Source organism: Glandiceps talaboti, chromosome 16, assembly GCF_964340395.1.
Source record: "Glandiceps talaboti chromosome 16, keGlaTala1.1, whole genome shotgun sequence".
Taxonomy (NCBI): Eukaryota; Metazoa; Hemichordata; class Enteropneusta; family Spengelidae; genus Glandiceps; species Glandiceps talaboti.
The window spans coordinates 3,642,329-3,668,322 of record NC_135564.1 but is presented as its reverse complement, the minus strand read 5'-3'; the positions used below and the strand labels follow the sequence as shown (position 1 = coordinate 3,668,322).

Genomic DNA, 25,994 nt, shown 5'->3' with positions numbered 1-25,994 from the left:
TAATACTCTTATGTACAGTGTTCATTATCTTTGGTTCGTTAACTTCCTGAAGCATTGTATTTTGTAGTACATTTATGCTTTCTCAAAGTTCAAAGTTGGAGGATGGATGTGTGGTGGGGTTTTAAGGATATCTGGGACTGTTTATGCGGTTTTTTGTCCAAACACATTCCGGGTTTTTATGCGGCTTCTTCTTCTCCTTCCTCCTCCTCATCGAATTCACCCTCCTCTTCAGCTGTGGCATCCTGGTACTGTTGGTATTCAGACACCAAATCATTCATGTTGGACTCGGCTTCAGTGAATTCCATTTCATCCATACCTTCACCAGTGTACCAATGCAAGAAAGCCTTACGACGGAACATAGCGGTGAACTGCTCTGAGATACGTTTGAAGAGCTCTTGGATGGCGGTGCTGTTACCGATGAAGGTACCAGACATCTTAAGACCACGTGGTGGGATGTCACAGACAGCGGTCTTGACGTTGTTGGGGATCCATTCAACGAAGTAGCTGCTGTTCTTGTTCTGGACGTTCAACATCTGCTCATCAACTTCCTTCATGGACATACGGCCACGGAACATGGCAGCAACGGTGAGGTAACGGCCATGACGAGGATCGCAAGCAGCCATCATGTTCTTGGCATCGAACATCTGTTGGGTAAGTTCGGGTACTGTAAGGGCACGGTATTGCTGGCTACCACGGCTGGTCAGAGGAGCGAAACCTGGCATGAAGAAGTGAAGACGTGGGAAGGGTACCATGTTGACAGCCAATTTACGGAGATCAGCATTGAGTTGACCTGGGAAACGGAGACAGGTAGTGACACCACTCATGGTAGCAGAAACCAGATGGTTCAAGTCACCGTATGTTGGGGTGGTCAGTTTCAATGTACGGAAGCAGATATCGTAGAGGGCTTCATTGTCAATACAGTATGTTTCATCTGTGTTTTCTACCAGCTGATGAACTGATAGAGTGGCATTGTATGGTTCTACCACAGTGTCTGATACTTTTGGTGATGGTACAACGCTGAATGTGTTCATGATTCTGTCTGGGTATTCTTCACGGATTTTACTGATGAGGAGTGTACCCATACCGGATCCGGTACCACCGCCAAGGGAATGTGTAAGTTGGAAACCCTGAAGGCAGTCACAGCTCTCGGCCTCTTTTCTAACGACATCTAAAACTGAATCTACGAGTTCAGCACCCTCTGTGTAGTGACCCTTGGCCCAGTTGTTACCGGCACCGCTCTGACCTGTTGAAAGTAGAAAATATCGAAAATTTAGAAATTGTTCATTTAGTCAAATTGTCACTGATATAAAACGCTTCATATAATATTTTCCATACAATTATGAGAGAATAACAATTTTGTAGACATTCTAACTTACCAAAAACAAAGTTGTCTGGTCTGAAGATCTGACCGAATGGTCCAGAACGGACAGAGTCCATGGTTCCTGGCTCCAAATCTACCAAGACAGCACGGGGTACATATTTGCCACCAGTGGCTTCATTGTAGTATACGTTGATTCTTTCCAACTGCAGATCGGAATCGCCATGGTAGGTACCGGTTGGGTCGATACCGTGTTCATCGGAGATGACTTCCCAGAACTATTCGGAAAGAAAGAGACATTTGGAATGAAATAACTATGTTATTTTATTTGAAATATGACAGAAACGGTCGTATTTATGAGGGTTTATCTCATTTCAGAGTTGCATTTGGGCACCTTGCCCGGGTAAACAAAGTGTTACTATGGTGCACTTAGGGGGGAGGGGGGTAAACAAATGTCGTTGCTAGGGTCTCTTGTGACCTTCGGGAAATTGAAAAAGAAATGTGTCGAATAGTGTCAATGACCAGGAATGGGAAGATATCCAAAAAAAGTCCTTTTTAGGTTTTAAGAGGTGAGATTAAATTTCGATCACTTGAAATATTTGTAATTGTCAATTGGCAAAGAAAGTTGAAGGAATCTTGCTGGCAACTTTGAACAGACATTGAACTTGAAATAACAAATTGGAAGGAACGAATTTCAATAATGACGAGTGTTGAATTGGGCCAGAATTTTATCTTAAAAAGCTGGTAAGATGTGTATTTGTGGTTTTTGGGACAATTCTTAGCATGATACTGCTTGTCGAACAGCTTCCCCAGAACGACCGTTGAAATTCAAATTAGAACAATAAAGACAAGACGAAGGTCACCGTGACTCAAAATGACATGTCAGAACATTGTCTAATCATGAATCCCACTTTCAACATTTGGAGTAAGTTATAACATTCCAACTTTTTGACAAATTGTTTGGGTTATGAGATCCATCATTATTCATCTCCTACGAAAACGAATTTTGTGTTTAAACTATTTCTGTTGTGTGATGTCCTTGTGTGAGTGAACATTTCAGGATCAGTGACCGAGTGACCATTGAAATTTAAAACAACGTTACATCCAACATTATAAAGCAGTTTACAATTTAATTTTTTTTTGCCGGAGAAATCAATGAATTGCTGTTGTTTAGATGATAGTATACGTACTTTGTACAGGTGTCAACCCCTGGGGTCTGTACATAGCTTAAGTTAACCTTGGAATAATATTGAGGCGGGAACTGTGGCTATAAAAATAATTATACCAGTATGCTTTTTTTCACGTATATGTAAAAGCAGGGAGACAGAAGAAAGACATAATATTTACCTTAGCACCGATCTGGTTTCCGCACTGGCCGGCTTGAAGATGGACGATTTCACGCATTTTGTCAGGTTATCGGGGTGGAACGTAAAGTTATAAGTGGGTAGCTAACAGCGTGTGTCTGAGGTTTCAAAGTTCCTCGGATTTGAGCTGGATAGGTTCGGAGTGCCAATTTAAAGCATGTTGTGCAGTGTATCAATTCGCTATATCTTTATGCAAATGAGTACATGCATAGACTTAAGAAAAACGTAGTCCTTGGATTGCTGCTCTTTTAATATACTCTAAACGTGGTAAACATTCGTAAAATAAACACAGTATACCAAAATAATAATTTTATATGTGTTTTATCATAATTTTTCGAACTGGAGTGAATCTGTGGACGCATACGGAGACTGTGTCACTGTGATCCATGGCAACAATATGGGGAAACAAATAATCGTCTCTGCGGCAGATCCCTCCGCGATGACAATCAATAACGGTGTGATCCGTCCGTAGAAACCATGAAAACACCAATCGGGTGTACGTGTACACACATCCAGGGGTGTGACGTAAGACTACCCGAATAGTATAGGAGTAGAACAAATGGTTTATTTACATTGTATAGCTATGAGTTACAGGTAGTATAAATTAAATCTAAATTCTTGAAAATAAATCAGCAAACGAAGATAAAATGTGGAATTCATTGATAGAATACCACTGCTATCATCAAAGAACATTCTCTCTACATTGTCATTTTTATAATTTCTTAAACACAGTAACAACTTTAGAGGAAATGTGAACGATTGCAAGGCCTGTTTAGTTACATAATTATGTTGTTATCTACAGATTCATTCTACGAACACACGATACAAAAAAGAAAACTGGATATAATCGTATTAAGGACCATGTTCCTCGAGGTATTAATAATGGTATTTGTGTGATTTGATAAAAAGAAGAATCTCATTATTCTATTACTTTGGTCTGTCTTCATACCATTGGTATTTCAATACGTTCAAAATATGATGGCGCTCTTTCATAGTCATGCACCAATCTCAAAACAAAGTAGTGACGGGACAAGTTTGATGGATGTATGGTGTTGAGGAAGGTCGATAAACATAGCTATGAAATTCATCTTAACTTTGTACTACCGTATACCGTAGTAAGGTTTGATTTTCGTCTTCAAGGGATTTTAACCCAATATAAATTTAATACTATAAATAAAATCTGCGACAGAATTTTCCATCTCCTGGTGGTCCATACAAAGAATAGGTTACACGCATTGAGTAAAAGTAAAATCAGTAATAAGTGGGCATTCGTGAAGAATGCATCGACAGACGCGGAACAATAATGCAGGCTTGAGTATGGAGAAGGTCGGGATGTTCAACTGTTTACTTCTGATATATTTACTAGTTTGGACGTCGAAAACGAATAATTCGAAAGCAATAGTGTTCAGAACCTAGTGTAGATATTAGCAAATAAACTATGACTGTCTTCAGCGACATGTGTATGAGTCTATTCATATATATCTAGGTCATAGGTCATTCACGACCGTTACGGTGAATATTGAAGTGTATTCCAATTCAAAACACATTGTTTGACCATACACTGGTCAACACTTGACTCGTTCAAATTTTGAAATGGTTCAAATAAACCAACCGTTATACATGATTACAATTCGTAAACTCCCCGTCAAGTTGCATCGTGTTTCTGTTACTAATAATATAAAGCAAGTCGGTACGTGTCAACGTGTTTTCCGTACCGCAGTCCCGTGTGTAGGGCTACAAACAAATAACGACCTGATTTCAGTGAAATGAAAGACGAGTATTAACATCAGGATGGTATTTGAATTCTGTGATCTGTGCTGAACCATAGACCCTCCACCAACGTTGGTGGAGGGTCTATGGCTGAACATAGTCCATTTTTTTTAACAGAGTGAATATTCTGAATATCGCATGTACAATTTCTCTTTATCTTTACACGGCGTAGTGTAAAATCTGTATGAGTTGATATCGTAGCGATCTCCATATAGTATAGTCTTCACGTTGTCAGTGGCTTTGAATCCTCCTCCGCGTGGCGACCTAGGCCGGGAGTCGAGGCCCTCTGTGGACTGGATTTGATTAGGTGAATCGAAAGACACGTGGTTCAAATTGCCGACGTTGACATGACCTTGAACCACTACATATATTGAGTGGCCTTTTCTGTATGACAGTCCACGTGACAAGTATAATTTCCAGGTGTTTGCACCATATACAATAAAATATAGATCCTTTCATTGAAAGAAATATCAAATGTTAACTAACTGTTGATACTCGAGCTAGGAGAAGCGATGGATATTGGCTAAATCAAAATAATTAACAGTTGTGAACGTTTATTGTCCTTTTTGTTTCTGAACGACATAATTGTTGTTATGGGCTTATACTCCATGTGTACACGTGTATGGTCTATAGCTAAACGCGGGGCAGATACAAATGTTAATTCCACAAAGATGAACTTTGCAGTTCACAACCAGAATGTTCACCACCCCTTACATAGTTTTGAAATGATTCAAACTTATGTAACACATAACGGTCAAACATTGTTATCGCATTACCCTGGACTATCTATTAGCTATAGATACTAGTAGCTTATACATACATGGTATTACGTGTGAATCGGCAGTGAATCGAAGCGAGACAATTTGTCTTGTAATAACATGGAAACAATGCGAACGGGGTTTTTGAATTCGTTATAATACAAAATCCCATTCGCCTAGATTCCAAGCTAGTCTTGGAAAAGCAAAAGGAGTTTATTACGTATATAAATATTTGGTATATATTTCATATTCACATCAACGATCACTCCAATGACATTGAAATGTAGCCGTTGTGCTAAATCATGCAAAGAAATGTGTAAGTCTCAATGCCGCTAAGTTTTACGCAAAGTAAGCTATTGTTCTAAATAATTTTCATACTAATGGTCAGTTTTCTTTGTTATTATTTAGGTATGTTTTACCTAAGATTTTACTGAGTTATTCAGTATAAAAGCAACACATTTGATATGGGGGGGGGGGGGGGTAGGGAGGGAGGGAGACAGAGACAGACTGACAGACAGACAGAGCGGCGGATAGAGAGATAGACTGAGAGAGAAAGAGAGAGAAAAAATAGGCAGTTACACAGAGGGAAACATAGTGAGAGTTATTGTGCTGCACTAAGGCAAAACGAAAAATGCAACACATATGGTGCGATATGCTGAGAGAGAGAGATAGAGAGAGAGAGACAGACAAACAAACAAACAAACAAACAAACAAACAAACAAACAAACAAACAGACAGACAGACAGCCAGAGATAGACAGAGAGAGACAGAGAGAGAGACAGAGGAAGACAGACAGACAGACAGACAGACAGAGGGACAGTATAAGGTGAATGTCATGAGAAAGTAAAGTTCCACACATTCCTTTTATTTAACATATGTACATGATATGCTGTATAATGCTACATACTCTTATTTTCACGCATTCTCATTCCAACCAGGTCACATTGGTCACGACATGGTATTATGACAAAAATATTTCTGTTTATTCATTCTTACAATTTGTACAAGCAATGTTGGTATTAAGCAGGTAACAATATTGTATTTACAAATCTTTAAAGTTTAAACTTTCGGAGTTCAGGGTCAATGCCCTTTTAGGTCAATGCCCTTTCATGGTCAATGTTCTTTTATTGTCATAGATATGAGTTGCTCTATAAGTATGATATTTACAATGTATTAGTCACATTTAAAACCACACAAATCTAGTCCTTATGTTGTGGAAGTTTCAGCAGCCACGGCAGTGACGTTTTGTTGACACTTCTACCTGTTACACATACTAGTAGTTTGTTAATGGTCACAAAGTGGTTGTCATTCTATGTGTTGATGTGTTTGAGGTCAGAGTCGTTTAGGCGGCTTCTTCTTCTCCTTCCTCCTCCTCGTCGAATTCACCCTCCTCTTCAGCTGTGGCATCCTGGTACTGTTGGTATTCAGACACCAAATCATTCATGTTGGACTCGGCTTCAGTGAATTCCATTTCATCCATACCTTCACCAGTGTACCAATGCAAGAAAGCCTTACGACGGAACATAGCGGTGAACTGCTCTGAGATACGTTTGAAGAGCTCTTGGATGGCGGTGCTGTTACCAATGAAGGTACCAGACATCTTAAGACCACGTGGTGGGATATCACAGACAGCGGTCTTGACGTTGTTGGGGATCCATTCAACGAAGTAGCTGCTGTTCTTGTTCTGGACGTTCAACATCTGTTCGTCGACTTCCTTCATGGACATACGACCACGGAACATGGCAGCAACGGTGAGGTAACGGCCATGACGAGGATCGCAAGCAGCCATCATGTTCTTGGCATCGAACATCTGTTGGGTCAGCTCTGGTACAGTCAAAGCACGGTATTGCTGGCTACCACGGCTGGTCAGAGGGGCAAAACCTGGCATGAAGAAGTGGAGACGTGGGAAGGGTACCATGTTGACAGCCAATTTACGGAGATCAGCATTGAGTTGACCTGGGAAACGGAGACAGGTAGTGACACCACTCATGGTAGCAGAAACGAGATGGTTCAAGTCACCGTATGTTGGAGTTGTCAGTTTCAAGGTACGGAAGCAGATATCGTACAGGGCTTCATTGTCAATGCAGTATGTTTCATCTGTGTTTTCTACCAGCTGATGAACTGAGAGAGTGGCATTGTATGGTTCTACCACAGTGTCTGATACTTTTGGTGATGGTACAACGCTGAATGTGTTCATGATTCTGTCTGGGTATTCTTCACGGATTTTGCTGATAACGAGTGTGCCCATACCGGATCCGGTACCACCACCGAGAGAGTGTGTAAGTTGGAAACCCTGTTTGGAAAAACAAACGAATTCGTCAGAGCGATAAATAATAAATGAAAAAATATGGTTTTATTTTAGTTATTTACGACATTACTTGAATAGCCTAGTTCAGAAGAAACATTACTATTAAATGACAGTATCAGGTTCTAAGGTAAAAAGAGCATACATACCTGAAGGCAGTCACAGCTTTCAGCTTCTTTTCTGACAACATCTAAAACTGAATCTACGAGTTCAGCACCCTCTGTGTAGTGACCCTTGGCCCAGTTGTTACCAGCACCACTCTGACCTGTGGAAAGTAGAAAATATCTACATTTTAGAAATGTTTTGTAATAAATATAATTGATATTGTCGTTTCTTTTCGAAAGATCTAGAAAAAAGAAGAGTTTTCCAGATTTTTAGTGGACTATTCAATCACGATGAATGACATATAAAGTGGACTATTGAACTTACCGAAAACGAAGTTGTCTGGTCTGAAGATCTGACCGAATGGTCCAGAACGGACAGAGTCCATGGTTCCTGGCTCCAAATCTACCAAGACAGCACGGGGTACATATTTGCCACCAGTGGCTTCATTGTAGTATACATTGATTCTTTCCAACTGCAGATCGGAATCGCCATGGTAGGTACCGGTTGGGTCGATACCGTGTTCATCGGAGATAACTTCCCAGAACTACAAATAAAAATCGAAAAGACTCAAAATTAGTAACTTGACATGGTGAATCATTGAAATGTCAGACATTTATCAAGCTGAATGAGATTGGTACTCCCAAGGCTCTGATTGGTAAGACAATACGTTACTAAGGCCAGATTAGTGTAAACAAAAGTCGTTGCTCTGGCACAACTCAAAGCCAACCAAGTCTAAAGAACTTCTCTATTTTATTACTAGAGTTAATAGACTTCTCATACAAGTTTGAATGTCAAGTGGCTATTAACCTTGTAGCTAATGCTTGTTGCTTGCTTTTCTTATGCAAGCAATATGTCTGGAAAAACTGTGAGTACGAATAGCACAGACAAGATATTATGATAATTCTCAGCTGGCCATGGCTTCACGGTGAAGAACAATTAGATGATGAAAAGGTAAGGAAATGGAGCTAATTGACTCTACGTCATTTGGTGTTGGAGAGATCGGAGATCGAAGTAGAGAAGTACTTGGCCTGTCAACTGCGCTGTTGAGACACATCGTTAGCTGGTTCAATTGTACCGCCTTACCTCCGTAATCACCACTGGAGGTACGACCAGCCAACGATGTATCTCAACGGGATATCATTTCTACTCTGACCTGTGCGCGATAACCACAGGGATGTTTTGCACAGTATCAAGCAGAAACAGCAGAAACAGCAGAAGCAGAAGCGTAGTGGACAGACTAGGAAGTAACCAAGTTCCCTCCTTCTGTCTGTTATAAACAACGGATCAAGATGAGGCTACAATATTTTCAAAAGTGATCATTGAAATATGATGAAATCTCTGTTGGTATAAGATTCAGAACTTTGATTCGTTTTTTTTTCCAATTACTCCTGATTGATCGATTTTGGAGAGTCAGAGAAAGAATCTCAATCCGACTCCAACATCGTCTGCATGGTTGCTATGTTCAGATCTAACTGTCAAAATTTCATGCCAGACACAACAAATATGATGTGTTTCCAGAAAACTTAAAAGTTGAACTTACCTTAGCACCGATCTGGTTTCCGCACTGACCAGCTTGGAGATGGACGATTTCACGCATTTTGTTTGTCGTTAAAGATGACCTATACGATTGTACTCTTGAATGTCTTGGACTCTTGGTCTGGAATGACTTGTACGTGTGAAGATTACGAACTTTAAAAGTTACCCCAAGCCTATTGTTCTCTTGACTTCCATTGTTCAAGTTTGTATCCCTCCGACGTAATGTTATTTGGTAATTAGGGAAACAGTATCGTACACGTACATTCTTTAAAGCGAAATATAGTCCCTTAATTGGAGATTGATTTACTTTATGAATAGGGGACATGGGTTGGATGACAATAGAAAAGAATAGAATCGTTATTGCATACGTTAAGAAAACTACATTTCTTCTGCAATTAGTGTTTGGTGCTAAAACAAACTAGTAAATATATATACTAGAGAAATAATAGTTAACAAAAATAACAAAATGTCTTTCCATTATGAATTAGAGTCACAATTAGGATTCAAAAGCAAACTGCATGTGCATTGAATTGCTGCAAACATTGAAGTCTAATTCATTTCACTCCTCCGAATTACGAACTAGTTTTCTGTATAGCTTTTCTCTGATTTCCGATGTCAAATATTTCAAGGTCTTTATTTCGACCAAAATAGCACTTTTAAATTTCTAACTCTGGTGTCACCATAACAACATATGTGAAGAATGTCAATCGTTCAAAAAGAATAATGAAAAAGAGAAAGGGGAATCTGAGCCTCTCCATCAATATTTGGCACAGGTCCAGATGGTGAATTTTTGATGTGGTCAAACTATAGCACAAAGAAAAACACAAATCACGGTTGCTGAGGAATTCCTTTGTCATGATGTTACATCGTTATGTAACGATTTTCAAACCCCAACGGGTTGAAGTTCGAAGGAGAGGTTGATTAATCCGCAATGTGATCAGCCTCAATGGCGTTACCAGTCCGTCCGTAGCGACCATCCAAACATCAAACAACAATCACTACAAATCGAATGATTACGTCACCTCTAGTCATGCAGGATATGTATGTTACTTCTGTAAACACACACTTATAAATTTTACTGTTGGTATGAAACACGGAAGTAGATAAAAATTAACGTTTGAAACAATAATTAACAAACATGACAATATGTTGTTAAGAAACCATTATCCTCTTAATTCTTGTTCGATATGTCTAGTCATGCATTGTCTTGCTTAGTGGACAAATATGCGATATTTAGTAATACCAATGACACTGTACAGATGGCATAGGTGGCCCGTGACCTATACAAAGCATACTTTTGTTTTGATATTAACCCTTAAACACACACACACACACACAGACACACACACACATACATACATACATACATACATACATACATACATACATACATACATACATACATACATACATACACACACATACATACATACATACATACATACATACATACATACATACATACATACATACATACATACATACAAATACATGACACACTCCTGTGTACAGACACAAACAAACATTGTAAACTTCAGTGCGTTGAAGGAATTCTTAATGTATTCATGCTAGAGGACTACAACAGAACATGAACTGGAAAACTGATGTGTTTAAAGACACTCTCGGTGAACTCTGCCTGACACCACTATAGAAAATGTTTGATCATGGTCTGAAGTTTGATGAAACCTTCAGTTGAAATCAAGCTGATGACACGATAGAAATACGGAATCTTCGCTTTTGCTTTAGGCGATTTCAATTCGTTTGAGACTAGACTAGTTCTCATTTGTTGAGAGGTACAGAAACAACTTGAACAATAGCATGGGCAGGTATGAATCAAGCTTAAAACACATATTGTTCGACGAATTTCATTGGAGAACCCATTGAAATATGTTAGGTGTCAGAATATGTTCCAATTATTTTTATTGTGAAGTACCAGTGAATAAAATCAAGTAATGCTGAACTAACTTCTCTTTACATGAAGAATTACACGCGGTGATTCACATCACAATCTCAATGATTAATCAATCTCTTGCTGCGTCCAATTCATCACATCCGGGATTCTAATCATTACCATCACGTGATCACTTCACTGTTACTCAGACTGATTAAGTACTTGGACTTCAGACTGACATCACATACGAACTTAGACCATTTTCAATTCAAGTTAGAGACTTTGAATCCAACAGGTGGTTTTATGATTTATTGTTATCCATATATTATGCCTCTGGGACCACCAACTTTATACTAATTGATGACGATAAAACATATTTGCATATACTATGAGATCCACATACACTTAGAGCTTAGTAATCCATCGGACAGTGGGTTTATCAAAAATTATAATGCCACTTGCGGGTAAGGGATCTGTTTCGTAAGAAGTATGCGCGGACGTTGAGGGCGTTGTCTATACCACCCGCGTAACCAACACAATAAAACAAATGTATTGATGGAGCTATATATTTCAAGAGAGAAACCCAATAAGCAATTGTTTTGGTTGATGATAAGAGAACTAAGGGGTCTCACTTCAACCCAAAAGAGAGCTTCCCCTGATTAATTATTTGGACGGTATGGTACAGAATATCAGTACTATATTCAACCACAGACAAGTACAAGTAAGAAGGGATTCAACTGAAGACACAGCATACTCAAGAAAGGTGTGAAAACTTCTTAAATGTAAACCATTAACATTTCAATCACAGTGCTAAATTAGTAAACGAGTTGTTCTACGCCTCAGGGGTACTGGCCACATACAGTCAAATCATCAGTCTCTTTACAATGTAAAGTGTTTATGCCGATGGAGACCCCGATGGGGATATCTCATTATCAAAATACTAGACTAGTAGATAAGTGTTTCTTTGTACGACCCAGTACAAGTACGGTTTACTATATTTCCAATCAGTAGTGAATCAATTAACACCACTATGCATCATTTTATCACAGAAATTACAATATGTAGCTATAGTTATGATGGTAGAGATAAAGTTTCATGTTGGAATCTACTTCGAAGCGACTGCATACACGGGTATTTCTTCGGAATCACTCAAACGTCATCAACGTATTGATTTCAAACCATGTTTGGTCAAGTGACCCCTCCCTTCCCTAGTCGAGTCACCTGTCACGATAGTAGTATACAGGAGAGTTTATTTGTATGTCATAACATAGGCCCAAGGGTATATGGTTACCATCGTTGGTGTCGGCGAAGAATTTGAATCTAATGTCATCTCTCAATAATTTAGTTTTAATACTGTGCCAAGCATGGTGCAGTAAATGTGCAGAGAATGAACATGGTAAAAAGCTCAGACTAGGTGGTCTGAGCATGTATGCATACATCCATGGTCTGGGTCAAAACAGTACATATGCAGAGAAGAACGTGGTAAAAATCTCAGACTAGGTGGTCTGGGTCAAAACAGTACATATGCAGTGAAAACGTGGTAAAAATCTCAATCTAGGTGGTCTGAATCAAAACAGTACATATGCAGTGAAGAACGTGGTAAAAATCTCAGACTAGGTGGTCTGAGTCAAATAGTATGTTGTTTGGCTAGACAACTAAAGGCAACACCTTTACTATATATAGTGTCACTGTGATTAACGACAAATAAAAAATCAGAGTCAAATATGATGGTAAATGAATTTGAAACCTTTGCCCTAGCAGTAAGGGACTTTTAGTAACCCTGTCTGTTTTTCCTTGCGATTCCGCTTTATGAACGATTTAATTGTTCAAGGCAAAAAACAAAGGAAGTAAGACCAACCGTTCAAAACTATTGACAGTAAAATTTCCCTTTCCTTTACATTTGGGTTGGGCACAAATGGAGAGAATGAAGGTGAACTATTTGACTATCCAGTTCCCAGATGGCGTTAACCCTCTTTCTCTACGGTGTGTGGCTGGGTGTGTGTGATGGGGGTGGGTGGTTATGAGTTATTATCTTTGGCGATATAGCTTTGAAGATTGACATATTCCCCATGAAGTCTAGCTTTACTTTTAAACTACCAATATGTGGTATTTGTTATATTACAGCATTGCCATGTTATAACTTAGCCTGCTTGAGATCAATGAAAGTTTCGACGTCACCACCAAGATGCACAATGTTCGCCTCGTGGGGGCGCCCTAAAACCCGATAAATTACTTTGATGTCGCACTGGCAAGCTACAGTATATTGCCAAGACAATCAACTAAGGATGTAATTGACTAGTGGTGTAGCAACCAGTGAACCGAAATACCATAAATGGTTCGTAAAGTGGAAATCTGCTGCAAATATTATGATATAAAATATATCACAACTTTAATTGTTCAATCACAAATGAATGATTTACTGGTTAAGTGCAATACAATGCATAACAGATAAAACACAGTGTTAGCTTTTTAGATAACGTTGTCCCATTATTCTACATATCTTATGGTTTCATCATTTTTTTGTTTGTAGATAGATCTAACTGTTTTGTTTTCACTTTAATATTGATGCTACCGTGTGAAACAAGAGCATGGACACCACTTCATATGTTTTAACTAATCCAAATAACATCCTGCCATAAAACCATAAAACTAAGTTTGGGTTGTGGACTAATTTCAGAAACTCAAAGGGCCATGTTGAAATAGGATTAAATTTTAATTTGTGTTAGAAAATAGCTGTCTGGAAGAGATGTAGAAGAAGTTGAGCCTGAACAAAAGAATGACTGATAGAAGTAATCTGTATGGCTCCACTGATAAGACAACATTGAAGCAAGAACTGGGGATAAAAACATTCATTTACATACATACATACACACACACATATATACATACATACATACACACACACACATATATATATACATACATACATACATACATTCACAAGTGCGAAAGTAATGAGTAGAACAGTCCTGATCAATAAATTCAATCCTGACGTTTTTGAATGAAATATATATATTCAACTATTTTGTTAAAAATTTCAATGTCACTTCCCACACATACTTTACAAAGCATCTGCACATGGTCAGTTTATTTGTTCCATAATGTAAGCTTTATTCATCATGTGAATACATGTATTTTGACATACAAAAATGTTATCAGAAAAAACTACATTTGACACATGAACGGTGATGAACAAGTACACTTGGCGATGATTTATATCCAACTTATATGCAAAGATACATGCCTAACCTTCATTGGTATAAATAAACTCATCACCGATAATGCTAAAATATGTTAACTTTTGTATTGTCAAGTTATTTTGATTTCAATTAAAGGGACACACACCAGAACTTCATTGTTTATCTCAGTGATGTAATAATTTAGAGTGAAAATATGACATCATTATAGCATTTACATAATACCCATAAAACAACATACAAGAGTTCTGCCTTTGGTTGATAATGATATGGAATTTTTCTGTTTGATCAAAATCACAGATATTTTTCATATTACTCTACATAAACTAAGAAAATTTCAGTTTACAATGTCCCTTTACACAGAAATTGCTTCATGAAGTAATGAAAAAAAAAGTTATGAAACTTAATATAAATATCTCTAATCGCAGACATGATATAGCAATGTTTACATCTATCTTCTTATACTACGAAATATGATTAGCATAAATACATCAAACATAATGTATACATATGCGCATCTAAAGTCTTGGCATCAATTTTTCAAAAGAGATGTTTGGTTTAAGCTTCTTCTTCTCCTTCCTCCTCCTCATCGAATTCACCCTCCTCTTCAGCTGTGGCATCCTGGTACTGTTGGTATTCAGACACCAAATCATTCATGTTGGACTCGGCTTCAGTGAATTCCATTTCATCCATACCTTCACCAGTGTACCAATGCAAGAAAGCCTTACGACGGAACATAGCGGTGAACTGCTCAGAGATACGTTTGAAGAGCTCTTGGATAGCAGTGCTGTTACCAATGAAGGTACCAGACATCTTTAGACCACGTGGTGGGATGTCACAGACAGCGGTCTTAACGTTGTTGGGGATCCATTCAACGAAGTAGCTGCTGTTCTTGTTCTGGACGTTCAACATCTGCTCATCGACTTCCTTCATAGACATACGCCCACGGAAGATGACTGCGATTGTGAGATAACGGCCATGACGAGGATCACAAGCAGCCATCATGTTCTTGGCATCAAACATCTGTTGAGTCAGCTCTGGTACAGTTAGGGCACGGTATTGCTGGCTACCACGGCTGGTCAGAGGGGCAAAACCTGGCATGAAGAAGTGGAGACGTGGGAAGGGTACCATGTTGACAGCCAATTTACGGAGGTCAGCATTGAGTTGACCTGGGAAACGGAGACAAGTAGTGATGCCACTCATGGTTGAAGATACAAGATGGTTCAAATCACCATAAGTTGGGGTGGTCAGTTTCAAGGTACGGAAGCAGATATCGTACAGGGCTTCATTGTCGATGCAGAAGGTTTCATCTGTGTTTTCAACCAGCTGATGAACTGATAGAGTGGCATTGTATGGTTCTACCACAGTGTCTGATACTTTTGGTGATGGTACAACACTGAATGTGTTCATGATACGATCTGGGTATTCTTCACGGATTTTGCTGATGAGGAGTGTACCCATACCAGATCCGGTACCCCCACCAAGGGAATGTGTAAGTTGGAAGCCCTGTTAAGTAGAAAAGGACAAAGGATGAATATACTGGGATATTTCTTTTAGCTTTTCAGATACTAAAAGTATCTGCAAAATCACTAATCACAGCCTATCAAGCAAGGGTGTGAAAGCAAGAACAAAATAAAAGTAAAAAAAAATCACTTGAGAATTGTTTTTCTTGTAGACCAAGTAGATACCAACAAGTATCACAATCTTCAATAACTTAGGGTGTCTGGTACAATCTAGCAACAGCTGGAAAAGAAGTTTGAACATAAGTTTCTCCCTTTTTCATAAATTATGTTTGAGGAGGTATAATTATATCATTCCCAAATATTTTCCTTCATTCAACTTGAAAACACTTGTGCCCTATTAAAGGGGGGGGGGGACTCATAGTGGACAAGGCCCCTTAGGTCAATCATATTTTCCTTGGCTGAACGGAAAAAGAAATATATTGGGGAATAATATCTAATTATGGAAATCAAAACCTGATTAGACTGGGCTAGTTACTTTAAGTTTTCTTAGCATAGAATTATTGTTTTTCAGTAAACTAACAAGAAGGGGTAAGCTAGAGAGAGTTACTGTATGGTTAGGGTAAGATTAGACTCTGAAAATGGGCAAAATTTGTATACTTAACTGTTACTGGTTTACAATGCTACAGATCTTTCAAAACAAGTACACTGCAGATTACTGTTAACTCTCTCTGTTTCATACAAACATGCCGAAAACAATAAGAAAATGTACATTCTACACTTTAAGATAGCAAGATTGAATGAACATTACATAATACGGTTTAAAGTGATATGAACAAATGTGCCACAATGCAGTGCAGACATCATATCATTGGTACCTTATGTATCATATGAACACTTTACCTGAAGGCAGTCACAGCTCTCGGCCTCTTTTCTGACAACATCTAAAACTGAATCTACGAGTTCAGCACCCTCTGTGTAGTGACCCTTGGCCCAGTTGTTACCAGCACCACTCTGACCTGTGGAAAGTAGAAAATGTCAAAATTTTAAAACTCTTAAAAATGAGAGTCATGCAGCCAAACTGTTCAAAGTTCAACTATATGTCATGTTTTTCAGCTCTATCAGGCTTCTAAACCATGACTAAACTAAACTGTTCAATATCCTGCACACACTGTGCAACCAGCAAGTTCAAGGTGAGGCCTAAAATCTTTGATATTGCAGGCAAAGACATACATGAATGACAGCTGATGCATAGAGCAAAGTCATATCTTACAGACTATCAAAGTGTCAAAATGGAAGTAAATTGTTATGCCATAAGTGATTTTTTTTATACCACAATAATTAAATTTTATTGCCAACTTTTTATGTTCATTTAATGAGTCTTTGGAGGATGTTATAGCCCAAATTGAAATTATATATGCTAGACAGTCTAGACTTGTAGAGTATCTGCCAATGTTCACGACACTTTGTGATATTATTTGAATTTTCAATTTGCTTTTCTGCAGAAATGAAAACCTGATATGAGAGGGTCACCTTGATGACCGGATTAACTTACCAAAAACAAAATTATCTGGTCTGAATATTTGACCAAATGGTCCTGATCTAACAGAATCCATTGTTCCTGGTTCCAGATCTACAAGGACAGCTCTTGGAACATACTTTCCACCTATGGAAATAGAACAGTTAAAACATACTTTCATTCAGAACCTCTCTCTCTTCTCTAAGCTCTATGGTTAATTTCAAATGTGTTACCCTGTTAAATATGATGCAAACTAATTGTACTGAACATCACAAAAGTAACAGGGACACTAGTAGTCCAGCAACAGGTTTTGATGAAGAATGATGGCTGCAATACACTTGTTTATGTGATTGGTCAATAATTAGATTTAAATCACAACATTTCTGCTGCCAATGTTGTATATTGAGGGCCCAATAACAAACTATGACCTAGACTTTTTTGTCTTTCAGAAAGACATTTTGGTCAAGAAAGTCTCCACATATTTGTTTATGTACGTATGTACGTATGAGTGTATGAGTGTATGTATGTATGTATGTATGTATGTATGTATGTATGTATGTATGTGTGTATGTATGTATGTATGTATGTATGTATGTATGTATGTATGTATGTATGTATGTGTGTGTGTGTGTGTGTGTGTGTGTGTGTGTGTATGTATGTATGTATGTATGTATGTATGTATGCATGCATGTATGCATGCATGCATGTATGTGTGGGTTTCCTTACATCTGCATGAATTTACCCTGTATTCACGTATGTGGCCTGTATAATAATATACATAATGACTTGTACATGCAATGTTTTATGCATGTTTCCTATAACACAATCATTTCCTTTAGTGGTAATGTACATTTCATTTATGGTTCCTATAAATATCACATTTTATTAATATTTCTTTATTTGTTGCCAACACAAGAACAAACCAAGAAAACCGAGGCATAGATAGAGTGATATCGAGAGCACCCGGTGAACATACCAGTAGCTTCATTGTAGTATACATTGATTCTTTCCAACTGCAGATCGGAATCGCCATGGTAGGTACCGGTTGGGTCGATACCGTGTTCATCAGAGATGACTTCCCAGAACTAGAAGAAAAGTGTACAGGGTATCAAATCATGATAATCTCCGATCTTTCCAATAGAGGCAATTACATGTATCTGCAACAAAATAACAAGATGAACAATTGAAGATTTTTGTCAAGTATCAGCAAATATATGTACATATAACACAAGGCAAAAATAAAAAAAATGTTTGTTTCCGATAATATGACTTGGGATTATATTTCATTTTACATTTCATTTTTTTTAATTACTTCGACCCAATGACAAGATACTCGTTGGTTACAATACTTCCATAACAGTTGATGAGGTGTAAAAGAAGTAAATGAAGACAATTATGTGATTCAGAAGTAGACAAACACTATATGCAGACTGTGCTGTTAGCGGCTGAAATGACATCGTTTCTCTTTGAAGTGTGATTTTATTAAAAAAAGTAACTAAAGATACTTTGGCCAGAAAATCTACATGGCAATAGAAGTAAATTGTCATAATTTTAACTTTTCGCATGTAATTTTTTTTTAGAGTCGACGGCTTAAAGTAGGATCAGTCAGATTATCGGAAACACTATTTTTTTTATTTGACCTAGTCGTCATAATTTGAAGGTTCACATATGAAAAGAGACATTGATACAGCTATTTGTAGGATTGGGGTCCGTCAGACATATTTATATTTTAAGGTGTGATGATCTATCATATTACATGTATTTATAAATTATAAAAATACTGAAAATAGCCACAGAACACAATCACCTCCTTGAATCTGACCTTGGATTTCTGCATTAATAATTAGAACGTGCCCAAGAACTCTTACTTTTTACATGACTTGCATACAATTTTCATGCAATAAATCAATGGATGGGGTAAATTTTTCACAAATCTATATTTAAAACACAGGTCAAATTTTCTGTTACAAATAAAATAATTTTTTGTAAAATAATTTTCTAAAAACACAAATTTGATAACGATGGATATCCTTTTCAGTCTTTTGAAATGTCTGCAGGTACTCAGTGTAACAAAAAATCAGCATTAAAAAAACAAGAAGGGTGGGGAAGGGCAAATGAGTCATCAATTTGAATAATCAGCCTTAATTTAACATACATGATGTATGTTACACAGAATCAGCCGTAAACCTCAGTTCTACAAAGGGCGAGGCATCGGGAAAATGCCCGGGAATGGCATCGGGTATAAGGGCACTGAAAATCTCCAGACATTTCATTGATGACAGTTCCAGAAGACGAATATATTGAATATGAATCATTGTAAATTAAAACTAGATCAAAGCTCCGGTGTAATTGTAGATTCTAAGTAAGACGAGGGGCCCACTAGGTATTTACAACCCCTCACTTTCAATCGTGCTACGCACAATGAATCGCCAATATACAGCGGCCGTGACAAGCGTGTTCATCACACAATCATTGTATATCATGCAATTTCCAGATTAATCAGTACACTACACTGTAATTATATTTCATATACGAACCTTCGCACCAATCTGATTTCCACACTGACCAGCTTGCATGTGAACAATTTCGCGCATTTTGACTGATTTCTGTTTCTTTTTAACCACAGTAGAAAATCTAGAGAACTCCTTTGTACATCAGTATTTCCACGTCAACTGTTCTGGCGCTTCCCTTAATGCAAACAGATTCTTTACCGCTGAAAAGACGACTGTTCACATGTATTACCATTTCATACAGTGGAATTATGTTGGACAATACTATTACTTCCACAAATTTAGGGATGTGTAATTTCAATTTTTTCTATAATAATCACTTTTAATTCTCTGTATAGCAGTACTGTTATATACTAATTAAAAGTTAGCATATGTTATATTGCGAAATCAATCATCAGAGAACAGAATACATCTGTATGTGAGACTATGGATACTGTCCCTCTATGCAGGAAACCCCTGAAGTAATAATTATAGTGACCCATATTAGCGGGAAGCGTAATGTTTCCATGGCATTTTATCCGCTAGTTCAAGCCAGTTTCTTGAATATCGTATCACATCTGCATCACTAATGATGCTTCGCGGATTTCCTGATAGTCTGGATGTTTAAGATGTTACACGGCAGATGGTGCTACAGATATATCCGTGATAACCCCGCCCACTTTAAAATCAGTAGGAGGTTAAGGGGTTCAGAAAATGGCTGCCTCCATGAAGAGAGCGTGAATGTTATTTCTTAACTTTTAAGTTTAAAATTATATTCTATTGATAACCCGTCTTGTGTTAAAAACAGAAAATTCCACTACTAGTTTGCTAAGACCACTGCCTGCTAATTCTAATTTTTTCTATGAATTTATAAAACCGATTAGAAAGACATCAATTGTTTACAAGAAACACACGTCGATGGAGGAACCAGTAGCAGCAGCGTCAACACCAGGTGTGCAGGTTTACAATTTCTCCGACAACCTCTTACAACAACTCGTTCACTTCCATGTAGTCAAGCTGCTTGATAGTTTTTTCCTGTGGGTAGGAACGGATACACTTAGTTTTTCAAGTCTTGCAGTCGCTATGACAACAAAAATGGTGAGTTATTGTACCACATGTGATCCAGCGACAGGCATGGCATTTGACACCTGGAATTGAGAGTGAATTAATTAAGAGTCACAATAAGAGATGTCAACGTTATATGTAAATTATACATATATTTCTATGTTTTATCATTTCACTCATTAGTTCCTGTGTCAACTGGCACATGGTATATACGTTTTTTTTTCTTCATATTTTATATACCAGTTATGTACAATGTAATGTCTAAATATGGTATATTTGTCACCCCAGGGTGCTATTTATACACTGTTTATGTCACCTTAGCAGTTGAGGTTCACTGATTGTGCTGATTGAGGGACATTGACCTGGCATGGTTTTGTTAGAAACCACGTTGGCATCCAGACTAATAATAATGTTCTTCTTCATGTCAGTGATATCTTGAAGGTGTGTCACATTGTCCTACATAACATTTGTGTTTTAATGATACCACACCTGCAAACAAATAGAATAAATTACTCATATGCTAAAGAATGCCATTGTTCAGTTTGGTAGTGTGGTTGTAATACCCACATACATGTACTTGTCTATAAACCTCCTGTGCTTGTATAAGCTCCCTCCCTTCTTTTTACCTGTTTTATCAATCAAAACATTTATTCTTAAACCCATCCCCCTCACATATACACATACACAGACATATACATGTATGCATGCATGCACATAGAGACATACATAGACACACAGATACACACATAGATACATACATACATACATACATACATACATACATACATACATACATACATACATACATACATACATACATACATACATACATACATACATACATACATACATACATACATACATAGATATATACATACATACATACATACATACATACATACATACATACATACATACAGACAGACAGACAGACAGAGAGACAGACAGACAGACAGACAGACAGACAGACATACATACATACATACATACATACATACATACATACATGCATGCATATATGCATACATACATACGGCACAAACAAACACACACACAGACACACACACACACACACACACAACACACACACACACACACACACACACACACACACACACACACACACACACACACACACACCAACACTAGGCCTATGCTGAACATTAGAAGAAATGATGAATAGTTGTTGATTTATAAGAAGATACAAGAAAAGAGACTGAAGACAAAAACTTGATGTGTGTGTGTGTTCGCCTTTGCATGATTGTCTTGAAGAAATTGTTTTTACTGGCATGAGAGGAGGGAGACATTATTATTTCTAGATGGGGGGGGGGGGGGGTTTCCTTGGAATTTCCTCCAGTTAATTCACTGGTTGATATTTTCATATTCGTGATTATGTATTTTGGTCTACAATAGGGTCTTCTAAAAATTTGAATGGTCTAAAATAGGGTATTGGTGTTTGGTCAAAATGGGTCTAAAATAGGGTCTAGGATTAACAGCATTGGCCACACACCCCTACCACACCTGGTCAGTGGTAGTATGTATGGACAACTATGCGAGTTTCAGATTTTACCCCATTGGTATTGAGGGTTCTGAACCTTAGCAAACACACTATCAAGTATACCTGCATGCACAATAGGCTGGAAAATTTCAATGCATTTGCCAATATTCAGGTCACAGATGATGAATATATTGTACAAATGTAATGGAGGAAATGCTGTGACAGAGAGAAGGAACAATCTATATGCATGCCATTGATAGTATGAACTATATACCCCTTGTCTCAGGAAATGTATTTGATATGCAAATGATATTACACAGTGAGTCATTCTTAGTTAGATCACAGTTCATTCTATATATAGCGGAGACTGTGCTTGATGAGAAACAAACTATTTTGAAACTTACCCAGACATGCAAATGAGACGTGAAAGCTAGTCATTGTCCATCGTCACTGGTATCCTGTATACAAGAAGTGACATATCATGTACTTAAATAGAACTCAGATAGTTGATTGATTGTATTTCCGTAATTATTTGATGGAAGTGAAACATTACAGTATTATTTATTCTACTTAAATGTCTCAATGTCTGGTATTCATTTTCCAGCAAGATTACTTTACATGTTGTGGTATGATCATTTATCAGGAAATGAAATATGAATGATATGATTGGACTGAGTAAATGTATGCAAGAATGAATGTTAATGGACTCCTGGGTTTATACTTAATAAATGAAAATTTCTAAAAAAAATTCTTGCAAGTGAATCCCAAATAGTCCAAATAGTGACAAAAGCCCATGAAGTACATCTCTTATGATCCTGGCAAAAATGTGGGATCCGCTTTCAAGAAATTTTTGATTCTGTGAGTGAAAATTGTCATTCCTAAATATGCCTGTACATGGATATGTCAGTATACTTTGCATATATATTTACATTGGAAACTACTTGCAGGTTTAAGGAGAGGATAGTAACCTGCAGTGCAATGAATATATTATAGTAAGAAGTACAAAGAAAGTGCTATAACGTTGTACCAAATGTGTTATGTATTTAAAATCAAGGCTGGTGACCTGTAGGATCAGATGTACTTGGTATAGAAAAAAGTACAAAGTGCTATAACAAACATAAATTGCACCACATCTGTTATGTATTTACATGTTGATTTCATAGAAAGAGAGGCTGGTGGCCAGCAGAATGCAATGTATATTTTACAGTAAGAACAAATGAAAAAAGAGCTATAACACTGTACAAACTCTGCTCGCTCTACAATGCAGGTTTATATTTTTGGCAAGACTTTTGACGTGAAAATAGTTCGTAAGTACATAAATACAGCTTACATGATGCAAAGAAACTGACCATCTGGCGTATAAAGCAAGAAAAGTACACTGATCTCACTAGATGGCAATAATAGAGAAATATACCAAATGGTACAGCTGATTTTGCTGTACCAGGTATTGCATTGCTGGGAAAATGATAAAATGATGGGAAATGAGGTAAAATAATAAATTTCCCTGCTTACTTCCCTACACAAAAAACAGTGTATTTTGTAATAGGTTTCAAGTTGTTATTGATTCACTATCTTTTAAAGTGGCCAATTGGATGAAGATTTGGATTTTTAATTTATAAAACAATTTTGTCATGGCTTCCACATTCATATGGCCTCTTTAATCATGACGATAATCATCACAAGTATAATTTCTGTGGAAATTTTTTTTTTCAAAATTCTTTGATTATTGAATTGTAGTTTATTCAGTTTTATTGTACTTATAGGTTTTGAGAGCTGTATTCAAGTTGAGTAAATGCAGTGATTCAGAATCTGATTCTGGTTCTGATTCTGTTTCTTATTGTCCTCATCTCTTCCATGACTCTCTCTTCATTTCCCTTACAGGACAGTGTTCCAGCAAGTTCAAGTTTGTTAGGAGAAGTATCAGACACACCATCAATATCATTAGCACAGAAATTATGTAAGTAACAAAACCATAGCTGATTACATATAGTTTTCAGACTGGTGATACCTAGTTTGAACACTTTGATATATAGATCATTTTATCTTTGACAGTAAATTACACTAGCTGCAATTGACAGTTTTTTTTTGTTTTTGTTTTTTTTAAAAGTGGTTTGTTAGATATATTGTTTTACCCATAATATCATACACCCTGAACAGTATTGAATCATCTGTGGGTAAACATATTTGTGTAACTGAAAAATAATATAATAGAAAAAGTTTAATCAAATTGATTTTTGGGTCCGCACCCCAAACAAGCGGCCTCAATGTGATCACAATTTCAACCGGTTACTTTACCACTTATGGATAAAATCCACCCCAAATTAACACATACAGTGTCCAATTATTAGTATTTCAACAACTTTCACCTAATATATTTTATTTATTTATTTAACTTTGACAATAGGGTGACAAACACATATAAACGTGGACCCCAAAACAAATATACATGGAAATAAAAGACAACCTGCCAAATTACAGTTACAATACAAGATGAATGGCAACATCTACAATTACACTCAACCACACTTTGTACAATGACAAACTGACACCCAGGTACAGGGATTTTGTCCAATGACAAACTGATACCCAGGTACAGGGGATTTTGTACAATGACAAACTGACACCCAGGTACAGGGATTTTGTACAATGACAGACTGACACCCAGGTACAGGGATTTTGTACAATGACAGACTGACACCCAGGTACAGGGATTTTGTACAATGCCAGAGTGACACCCAGGTACAGGGATTTTGTACAATGCCAGAGTGACACCCAGGTACAGGGATTGTCATGATCAAACTTGTTCACAAGTAGCTCATGGTTATGGTTTGCAATCTGAGTATATATGTACAATGTATATAGAAAACAAATGTACACAAAACTGTTTTATTATCAGATTTGAGCCAATATAGTTTGATAGATGTGGTTTAAATATGCACAGAGAGGTGTGGAAACTTTGAAAAATTTATTGGCAACAATAAACTTGTCATAAGGGGAATTTTATAATTATACAAGTTTTGGGGTCACATGACATTCTGTGATAAAGAAGACGTGTTTCCAAGATGAAAATTTGATAAAACCCAAACCACAAACCTGACCTGGCCAGTCTTTTTCATTAGATGCTAAGATAACACTTTTCTAACAGAATAATAGAGGCTTGAAGTAATGTTTCTCATTCCATTGCAGCCAAGAAAACAAAGAAGCAGATATTTGTGAGCTATAACCTGCCAACCACACAAATGATGCTGCCATTAGTGGAGCAGAGAATATTGGAGGAAATGAACATACATCCAGAGAAATTCTGATCTTTGCTGTACACGAAGTATGATTGTCAACCCAAAGAAAAGAACACAAGGGGACTGTCGTATTTTATGAAATACAAATAGTTTGGCCATAGAGGGCGCTGTCTCGGAAAATCGTCAGCTTTAGAGATTTTGTTCATGGGAGATCTTAATGAGGCAACCCAGACAGGAGATTGCTTAGAGATGTTACAGCTATTTGTCTGGTAAACTATTCCAGTGACATCCCTCTAACAATAGGATAATCCTCTGTAATTTCCATGCCTCCACACAGTCAACTTGCTCCCACCATGCCCACAGGTTTGAGATGATTGAACAGTGATGTTATCAGGACAGATATATGAATATAGGTGACGTGTGAAAGCTGTACTGCATGATTATCGGCCCAAAAATATAGGAGTTCAACAACGGGGAGGGGGG

The 25,994-nt window shown here is 37.4% G+C and overlaps 4 protein-coding genes across 4 annotated transcripts; 1 reads left to right on the top strand and 3 right to left on the bottom strand.

Annotated features, from left to right (window-relative positions):
* On the bottom strand, nt 1-2,796 carry LOC144447384 (tubulin beta chain-like). The gene is made up of 3 exons (XM_078137385.1): nt 2,666-2,796; nt 1,377-1,596; nt 1-1,243 (listed from the first exon to the last, which is right to left on the bottom strand). Exons 1-3 carry the CDS (start codon nt 2,720-2,722, stop codon nt 177-179), a joined length of 1,344 nt encoding a protein of 447 aa, XP_077993511.1. The 5' UTR covers nt 2,723-2,796; the 3' UTR covers nt 1-176.
* A 3,756-nt stretch (nt 2,797-6,552) lies between these two features.
* On the bottom strand, nt 6,553-9,217 carry LOC144447020 (tubulin beta chain-like). The gene is made up of 4 exons (XM_078136882.1): nt 9,161-9,217; nt 7,945-8,164; nt 7,665-7,780; nt 6,553-7,503 (listed from the first exon to the last, which is right to left on the bottom strand). Exons 1-4 carry the CDS (start codon nt 9,215-9,217, stop codon nt 6,553-6,555), a joined length of 1,344 nt encoding a protein of 447 aa, XP_077993008.1.
* Nucleotides 9,218-14,145: 4,928 nt separating this feature from the next.
* LOC144447385 (tubulin beta chain-like) lies at nt 14,146-19,953 on the bottom strand. The gene is made up of 5 exons (XM_078137387.1): nt 19,761-19,953; nt 18,200-18,308; nt 17,260-17,370; nt 16,608-16,723; nt 14,146-15,750 (listed from the first exon to the last, which is right to left on the bottom strand). Exons 1-5 carry the CDS (start codon nt 19,815-19,817, stop codon nt 14,803-14,805), a joined length of 1,341 nt encoding a protein of 446 aa, XP_077993513.1. The 5' UTR covers nt 19,818-19,953; the 3' UTR covers nt 14,146-14,802.
* Nucleotides 19,954-20,308: 355 nt separating this feature from the next.
* LOC144447543 (proteasome assembly chaperone 4-like) lies at nt 20,309-25,994 on the top strand. The gene is made up of 3 exons (XM_078137590.1): nt 20,309-20,810; nt 24,157-24,232; nt 25,462-25,994. The coding sequence occupies exons 1-3, from the start codon at nt 20,631-20,633 to the stop codon at nt 25,578-25,580; spliced, it is 375 nt and encodes a 124-aa protein (XP_077993716.1). The 5' UTR covers nt 20,309-20,630; the 3' UTR covers nt 25,581-25,994.